At 45.6% G+C, this 9,698-nt stretch overlaps 1 protein-coding gene and 1 pseudogene across 1 annotated transcript; both read right to left on the reverse strand.

The window, feature by feature from the left end:
* Positions 1–2,009: 2,009 nt before the first annotated feature.
* On the reverse strand, positions 2,010–3,796 carry LOC125528363 (40S ribosomal protein S18). The gene is made up of 4 exons (XM_048692836.1): positions 3,641–3,796; positions 3,388–3,548; positions 3,109–3,297; positions 2,010–2,380 (listed from the first exon to the last, which is right to left on the reverse strand). Exons 1-4 carry the CDS (start codon positions 3,641–3,643, stop codon positions 2,275–2,277), a joined length of 459 nt encoding a protein of 152 aa, XP_048548793.1. The 5' UTR covers positions 3,644–3,796; the 3' UTR covers positions 2,010–2,274.
* A 477-nt stretch (positions 3,797–4,273) lies between these two features.
* Positions 4,274–9,098, reverse strand: LOC125528362 (annotated as a pseudogene).
* Between the last annotated feature and the right edge of the window lie 600 nt (positions 9,099–9,698).

Below are 9,698 nucleotides of genomic sequence, written 5' to 3' on the forward strand. Positions count from 1 at the left end.
CGTAGGTATGACGGTTTTGCTGGTTCTTTCGCCGGATCGCATGGGGGTGGGACCACGTAATTAAGAAGAACGAATCACGTCTGAGTTTCAAAAAAAAAGAACGAAACACGTTTGGGGTGGAACGTACGCAGGGAAAACTAACAGCACGCGGGAGGGAGGCTCGACGAAGGGTTCGACGACGTAAGACGGGAAACGAAGCACTGCGTTTCTTTTGGGTATTATTATTATTATTATTATTAGAGAATTAGAGATTAGAGATTATTTGTTTCCTGAAAATCTATTACTTGTTTCCTAAAGCAAATTGCATTAATGAGAGAGATCCGTTGATTTGGTTAAGGTAGTAAAGAATCTATTATTTGTTTGCTAAAGCAAATTGCATTAATGGGAGAGATCCGTTGATTTGGCTAAGGTAGGAAATAATCTATTATTTGTTTTCTATATAAAGCAAATTGCATTAATGAGAGAGATACGTTGATTTGGCTAAGGTAGGAAAGTTAGATCCGTGATCTTTTGTCATTAGGAAAGTGTTGAAAATAAACCGTTCCGGACTACCAACTTCTCCATTTGTTTTTTTTTCGCTGGTTAATTTTCGTAGGTTTTTTTCGCTGGATTGTCTTGGGTGCGATCGGAGGTTAGGCCCTGGAGTGCGTGGGGCGGGTGGGGGCTTCGGTACGCGGTTTTTTCGGTTCGTGGCGGCTCAGTGTAAGGTGGGACGAGGTACCAAAAAAAACCATGGAAAATGGGATGAAAAAAAACCTGGAAGCGAGACTACCAACTGCCTCATTAGGAGTAGAGATAATATAATAACTAAGATATTAACAACACTGTTGCTTGAAGGGTCCAATCAGAAGCTCCTATTTATTTTAGTCTGCCAAGCAATCTGTGTGTGCTGCAATCTTCAAGCAAAATTTACTTTTTGCATAGATCACAATAATAAAGGCAACAAGCGGAAGATTCATGAATTTGTTGCTGCTACCCAGATAGAAAATTGAAGGCAGCCTACCTCATCTTCCCAAGTTGATTGTGAGACTTACTTTATTCCAGAACGTGATGTCCATGTGCCACCAAAATGGCTCCCAAGGATGGCACTACTTGCTAGTTATTCCAGAGTTGATAGTGAGAACATTCCACATCTGCAGCCATAAAAAATAATCAATTGAATGGAGTCCTTATAACGGGGAAACATAACTTGAAGGCAGCAATCCTATCCATCAGTTCTGACACAACAATAGCAAATAGGAGAAGTTAAGAAAGATCTAAAACCAGGTGTACTACTCCAATGAATCTGTGTGTAACAAGAACGAAAGGTCGGGGAAGAGAGAGAGGGCACAAAGGGGAGAGGGGGAGTACATGCGTGTAAAGGGTAGCCTGGCCTCGCCGGCGTGCGTCCCTCCCGCTCCAGATCAGGAACCTGGGAGAAGGTGAGGAAAGGTGGCGACAAGGTGCACGCCAGCGCGGCTGCTGCTCCCCTTATCTTGTCAAGGCCAGACTGAGGACGCGTTGCGGCTGCTGCTCCTCTCATCTTGCTGACGCAGGAGGTCCATGGTGGACACAGGCGAGGAGGAGGAGGCCCCGCCGCCGCCAGGCTTGTCCACCACCATGGATTTCTCTCCAATGCGGCAGGGATGCGGCAACAGCAGGAGCGGAGGTGGCGGCGACATAAAGGCAACGGTTGTGACTACAAGTTCTTCAGGGTTTATATGTTCAATGAGAGTATCAGTATAGTCTTTTTGCATTTACCAGTATCTCTCATTCTAGGTTCTATTGGTAGATGCAAAGCAAGAGTCGAGGTCAAAAATAAAGGTCTTAACTTTCATGCAACTGATAAACAACAATACCCAAATAGGACGACCTATGATATACCTCTTATAAGACATTTTGACAGCAGATTGAACTGCCAAAATATCTTATATTCAGGAATGGAGGGAGTATTACCCAGTTGCCACAACAGTTCACTCAACAACTTACAAAACTCGATCATGCACACCAAAAAATATACCAAGATTCAATTAGCCAACAAACCTGTAATTCACAGAAATGCTAGAACATACATAATCTTGCCAACCATTCAAATGACTTAAAGCCCATGGCAAAACAAACTCTGAAGAGTTCAACATGGAATTCAAGATACAATATATTAAAGGTTCCAGAACCAAAACATTATCTAGGGCAAAACATCATCCAAGGTAATCATCTAAACAAGAACACTCCTTAAGATTCTGGAAATGGACCAACACAGTAATACAAAGCTATGCAGGATCTTTGTCAAGCAGCTTATCGCTTCTTGGAGACACCAACAGTCTTTCCTCTCCTGCCGGTTGTCTTGGTGTGCTGACCACGGACACGCACGCCCCAGTAGTGACGCAGACCGCGATGGTTCCTGGAAAAGAGAGGAGTTTCAAGCATAAGTGATCACTCACACATCTATACAGTAGGACAATGCTGCTGCAACAGTTAAGTTAAGGAATCAGCCATCAGCATACATCTCTTGGAAACAAAGCATCGATATACAGAACAGCTGGGTCACATACAAGGTACACTAGAAGGGTACACATGAATACATTGACAATCATCAATTACCAGATTACAAGACAGAAATTATGAAATTAAGTCAACAAGAGCATAGGGCAGACTTTAAAATCTGGACACAAGTAGTAGAAAACAAGTTCCAACAGGTTGACTAAATTGAACTGTTATATAACAGTAAGTTAGAGCTGGCACAAGTTCCAGGTAATATCCATCAATACAGAGCTAGCATGCTGTGTTTCTGTAGAAATAAGCATCAATTCACTATCTAAGCAAAAAGCTAGCCCAAGTGTCTAAGCAGACTAGCACAGGCACATAGAATTTAGCACATGATGCTAGTACTTGCTACCCTGACATTTCAGACATTCTGGTGTTTAGGAGATTTGACTTCCAGCAGAAAACTCGTCAATCAACAACCTAGCAAATAATGACAAATTAAACTGTCTACTACCATGCAAGACACATACTGCTAGTACTAATATGCGAAATGCAAGCATCATCAGTAGCTGAATCTAACACAAAGTCATATATATCAAGCAATAGTAAGGGGCAAAAAGAAAAGAGGGAACGGCGAGGTTATACCTGATCTTCTTGAGCCTCTCAAGGTCATCCCTGAGCTTCATGTCCACGGCGTTGGACACGACCTGGGAGAACCTCCCGTCCTTGTAATCCTTCTTCCTGTTGAGGAACCAATCCGGCACCTTGAACTGGCGCGGGTTGTGCACCACCGCCATCAGACGGTCCATCTCCTCCGCGGAAAGCTCTCCGGCCCTGCACACCCACACAAACAAAGCGCACGGATCAGCACCACACCCACCACGGCAAAATCTGGCGAGAAAGGGGGGCGGACGGGTTCCTCACCTCTTGTTCATGTCGATGTCGGCCTTCTTGCAGACGATGTTGGAGAAGCGGCGGCCCACACCCTTGATGGAGGTCAGCGCGAACATGATCTTCTGCTTACCATCGACGTTGGTGTTGAGCACACGCAGGATGTGCTGGAACTCCTCACCCGCGATCAGCGACTGCGGCCAAGGAAGATTCACGGATGTCAGCACACGAGGAGGGATCCGCGAGAGGTGGAGGACGGCGGAGAAGGGAGGGGGGAGACGCTTACCATGGCTGCAGTCGGCGGCGGCGGCGACGGCGGCGGCGGCTGGGGCGGTCGGGGGCAGGAAGGGAGGAGGTGCGTTCGCGTCTAGGGTTTTGGAGCCGGGGTCGCGGGGATGAATTTTATATACCCGAGGTGAAACCCTGGTGCTTCATCGGACGGCTGTGATCTGCGGGAGGGATGCCGATCCCTGCGGGCTCTGTAAATGGGCGGCTTTCTTGGGCTCTATTGGAACGGGCCTTTTTCTGGACTTTCTTGGGCTCTTTTTGAACGGGCCGTTGGGGGAGCTCTGCCTCGCCTCGCAGGAGCATTTGCTCTTTATTGTTACCCCTCAAAAAAAATTGCTCTTTATTGTCTCAAAAAAACAATTTTGCTCTTTCGTTTCTTTCTCAAAAAAAAAAAGTTTTGCTCGCAGACCTAGATTAATAGTATTACAAACTACTGTATATCTGTAGCATTATGTCAAGTAGTATATTATTGCAACTTGAATTCATTTGGGTAGCAGACCTAGATGAATAGTATTACAAACTACTGGAGTACATCCAAGTATATTAATGGAAACTGAATTCATTTGGGTGGCAGAGACACCACAAAAAAAGCTCTGAAGGTAAACAGTGGGTGGGAGTTGAACATAAAACTCTACACTGTTGAAGGACTTCGCATGGCCCCTACCACTCCCAGCGGGACGTGCATCCCGTTCCAGGATATAAGCAACTCCGGGTCGAGGTAGCCACAGGTTCCTTGCACGAGCGTGACGAACTGTGACTCGTCTGCCGGTGCTAGGATGGAGGCGCCGAAGTCGGAGACCTTGGCCGTGAGGCCACCATCGAGGAGGATGTTGGAGGACTTGACGTCGCCATGGAGGATGGGTGGCGACGCCCAAGAGTGCAGGTAGGCGAGAGCTTCAGCAGAATCATGGGCAATCTACAGACGAGCTGCTAGGGAGATGCGCTTGACGGGGCTGCCATGGATGAGTTGGTACAACGTGCCATCTCGGACGAACTCGTACACCAACGTGGGCACTTCAACCTCGAGGCAGCATCCCAACAACTTGACGATGTTCCTGTGGTTTATCTGAGATAGGATCAACATCTCCCGACCGAACTCTTTCTTGTTCTTCTCGTCGATGGTCTTGCATCTTTTGACGGCAACCTCGACGCCACTGTCGAGAAGCCCCCTGTAGACGGTGCCATGTCCTCCATAGCCGATGATGTGCTTCTCGTCAAACTTGTCGGTGGCTTGCTGTAGCTCCTCCGAGAATATCTTGAAAGAAACTCCTTGTTGTGACTTCATTTTTTCAAATAGAAGCATGTCGCCATGCTGTCGAAAATACTTATGTTTGATGGACTCTGTCCTTCGTCTTTCCTTAACAAGGTATCCGCGGGTGAAGAGAACTGATGACCCACAAGTATAGGGGATCTATCGTAGTCCTTTCGATAAGTAAGAGTGTCGAACCCAACGAGGAGCAGAAGGAAATGATAAGCGGTTTCCAGTAAGGTATTCTCTGCAAGTACTGAAATAAGTGGTAACAGATAGTTTTGTGATAAGATAATTTGTAACGAGCAACAAGTAACAAAAATAAATAAGGTGCAGCAAGGTGGCCCAATCATTTTTGTAGCGAAGGACAAGCCTGGACAAACTCTTATATGATGTAAAGCGCTCCCGAGGACACATGGGAATATCGTCAAGCTAGTTTTCATCACGCTCATATGATTCGCGTTCGGTACTTTGATAATTTGGTATGTGGGTGGACCGGTGCTTGGGTGCTGCCCTTACTTGGACAAGCATCCCACTTATGATTAACCTCTATTGCAAGCATCCGCAAATACAACAAAAGTATTAAGGTAAACCTAACCATAGCATGAAACATATGGATCCAAATCAGCCCCTTACGAAGCAACGCATAAACTAAGGTTTAAGCTTCTGTCACTCTAGCAACCCATCATCTACTTATTACTTCCCAATGCCTTCCTCTAGGCCCAAATAATGGTGAAGTGTCATGCAGTCGACGTATCATAATCAAAGGGGTATGAATGTGCATATAGGATCTGAACATATGATCTTCCACCAATTAAACCAACTAGCATCAACTACAAGGAGTAATTAACACTACTAGCAACCTACTAGCACCAATCCCGGACTTGAAGACAAGAATTGGATACAAGAGATGAACTAGGGTTTTGAGATGAGATGGTGCTGATGAAGATGTTGATGGAGATTGCCCTCTCCCGATGAGAGGAGCGTTGGTGATGACGATGGCGATGATTTCCCCCTCCGGGAAGAAAGTTTCCCCGGCATAACAACCCCGCCAGAACCCTAGATTGGTTCCGCCTCGTGGCGGCGGAGTTTCGTCCGAGAAGATGGCTTATGATTATTTTCCCATAGAAAAAGTCCATATAGCAGAAGATGGTCACCCGAGGGTCACCAGGGGGCCCACGAGGTAGGGGGGCGCGCCCGGGGGGTAGGGCGCGCCCCCCACCCTCGTGGGCAGGGTGTGGCCCCCCTGGTGAAGTTCTTGCGCTCAATGTTTTTTATATATTTGGAAAATATCATCCGTGAAGTTTCAGGACTTTTGGAGCTGTGCAGAATAGGTCTCTAATATTTGCTCCTTTCCCAGCCAGAATCCCACCTGTCGGCATTCTCCCTCTTTATGTAAACCTTGTAGAATAAGAGAGAATATGCATAAGTATTGTGACATAATGTGTAATAACAACCCATAATGCAATAAATATTGATATAAAAGCATGATGCAAAATGGGCGTATCAAGAACCACAAGGGCAACAAATCCGATACTTGCACCTGCGTAAGTACACGTCAATTTAGAACCCAGACCAAACAGATAGCAGATTACTCAGGATAATACAAGTCTCCTAGTATATCGGTTATAATAAATCTTATATTATGGGACAGATGGAGTATTTCTTAGTATATTGAAGAGAGAAATTGATTGACATACCAACGGTAGGCATCACCCAAGCATGCCTTTGATATGGCACGCAAACACCCTAGATCATCTGCTTCCCTGGTGCGCAGGGACATGTGAAACTTCCCACCGTGTTGGCGCACATACCCACGCAAGGATAAGTGGCACTGTCAAGACACTCATCGATATCTGCAATGACAAATTTGAAGCTAGATCAGCTAACTTTCTCACAAACTCGGTAAATCTGTCACAAACTCTTACGACACAATCAATTAGAGAGGCAGAGAGCTAGAAGACCTGTGCATCCGCCATTGATGTATGGTACCCAGCTGAGCACTTGCAGCGGTAACCAGGCTGGTTCGGGGAGTTGACACATTCGTTGTTCCGACCAGTACATGCGTAGGAGCTCATGTTTCTCTTGGCTTCATCACACGACCAGGGTCCTACGTTCCAGTCCAACACGGCCGGGGGTTTCCCCTTGTAAGTCTCGTTGAACACTGTCGATGTTAGGTATGTGGTGCTGAAACTAAAGCCCGCCTTCTCCATCATCACAACGTAGCTGCAGGGCTGATCAGGGTCTGTGCTATTGTAATACTCGTTTAGATATGATTGAAAGTAGTTCAAATTCTTCGGGATGTCCGCCTGGCAGCAGCCACCGCGGCGGGAGCATGTGCCGTTTAAGGGTCTCCCGTTGCATGTCGAGTATCATACTATTACGGCCTACATGATTTTTTGAGCGTGATGAGGAACATCGTTCCCTTATCACCATTCTAACTTTAATCAAGAACAATAATCAAGAGATAGCTTGGAAATACTATTAAGTAGCCACATTTGTGTTCATCATTTTTAGCGAGGACATATTGAATGCTAATGCCTTGATACCAACGGGATAATCGCCCCTCCTTGAAAGAATAGTCACTCATTGAATCCAATTAGTATATTCTTCAAACTTATTCAATTTAAGGATTCTTATCATAATTTATACTTACAAAAGACATTTATTTTGAAACGAAGGGATCTGTTTTGCTAATTTGAACCTCTAATATCAAATTCAAGAACAAGTAGGCAAACAAAATGAGTTGTACTAATTGTATTTAACCCAAGATTATGTACACCCATTTTTTTCCTTTCGGATGGAATTGTCCCCACTGTGAACATAGTATAACTTGGGTGGTTAGCGGAGGTGGTTCTGCCCCTAGCTCACCAAGAACCAAATCAACCTCTAGTTTAACGTTTTGTTGTCACATCGATGCAGCTATTCTTTTGGAGGGGCGATGATTCCGTTGGCATCAAGGCGCCTATAGTGACTTCTTCAATTTCTAGCCCTGTCAATTTTAGTCTTATAGTTGCTCATATATAGTTGTGCGGGGTGCATATGTATGGTGGTGTGCCTCTATGGTTGTATATGTTCTAAGAAAATGAAAGTGTCCCATTTGTCGGGCCCACTTACCCCACCTCTTCATGCTTGCCGTACTTTGTGAACTTGTCTTCCTCGAGCAACTCCTCCTCTATTAGGCCACGTTCTGGTTAGGAGGGATTAGCTGGGATTAATGGGATTGAGCTGGCAATCCTCATTAAGCTGAACTAAACCTTCCTAAGCCGAACATATACCCTTAAGGAAGTGCCCTCACTAATAGAAGACGCACCTAAATGCACATTTAAACCACACCATGGCTACACACACAATATAATTGTATATATCATGAAAAAAATTATCAGCAGACATGGTATTCTATATATTTTGACATTACACATCCTGATTTTTATATACGAGCAAAGAAAAATAAAATGAAAATGATAGAGGCACGTTGTTATATATAAAGTGCATCTTTTATACTCCCTCCGTTTCAAAATAAATGTCTCAAGTTTAATACTACCTCCGGAAATACTTGTTATCAAAATGGATAAAAAGGGATGTATCTACATACATCCCTTTTTATCCATTTTGATGACAAGTATTTTCGAATAGAGGAAGTACAATTTTGTACAAAGTTGAGACATTTTTGGGATGGAGGGAGTACTAGCCAAAGGAGTAAGAGAGTAGTAGGTTGTTGTACTTACAGAGACACCCCTCGCATAGCCCAACGAGTTGCACGAGAGACATGATTCAGGACCATGGTTCAGCCGAACCTATGGTCTATGTCGTATGATTTAACATCCTACTACATGTGGATCTGTGACATGCATGCCAACTGCATTTTTTAATCAATCATGCATGGATCCTCATGAATAGACATGTATGTCAACTGTGTTTTTTAATCAACCATGCATGGATCTTCATGAATAGTGTCTAGAAATCAATGATGTCGAGCGTAGGTTCAGCTGAATCATGGTTTCGTAAAACATTTTCACGAGTTGCACCCGATGACGAAGAGCTTGTTGTCCACGTCCGAGAACCAGCAGGGCAGCCATGTCATGTCCACCCACGCACGATTGCGGTGCCATATCTCGCCGTTGGCCGGGTTGTAGCACCTGATCCAGACCTTGCTGTCCGGCACGGAGATCCTCGTCACCTCGAGGTTTCGGCCGATGATGGGCATCATGCTGCTGCTGTTGTTGCCGTCTTGTTGGGGAACGTAGTAATTTCAAAAAAATTCCTACGCACACGCAAGATCATGGTGATGCATAGCAACGAGAGGGGAGAGTATAATCTACGTACCCTCGTACACCGAAAGCGTAAGCGTTATGACAACGCGGTTGATGTAGTCGTACGTCTTCATGGCCCGACCGATCAACTACCGAAACTACGGCACCTCCGAGTTCTAGCACACGTTTAGCTCGATGACGATCCCTGGACTCTGATCCAGCAAAGTGTCGGGGAAGAGTTCCGTCAGCACGACGGCGTGGTGACGATCTTGATGTTCAACTGTCGCAGGGCTTCGCCTAAGCACCACTACAATATTATCGAGGACTATGGTGGAAGGGGGCACTGCACGCGGTTAAGAGAATGATCTTAGAGATCAACTTGTGTGTCTAGGGGTGCCCCCTGCCCCTGTATATAAAGGAGCCAAGGGGAGGGGTGCAGCCGGCCCTAGGAGTAGGACTCCCTCCCTTTCCCTAGTTGGACTAGGACTTGTGGAAGAAGGAAGAGAGGGAAGAAAGGAAAGGGGGGGCGCCGCCCCCCTCCTTGTCCAATTCGG

Source organism: Triticum urartu, unplaced genomic scaffold (genome assembly GCF_003073215.2).
Source record: "Triticum urartu cultivar G1812 unplaced genomic scaffold, Tu2.1 TuUngrouped_contig_4820, whole genome shotgun sequence".
Lineage (NCBI taxonomy): Eukaryota > Viridiplantae > Streptophyta > Magnoliopsida > Poales > Poaceae > Triticum > Triticum urartu.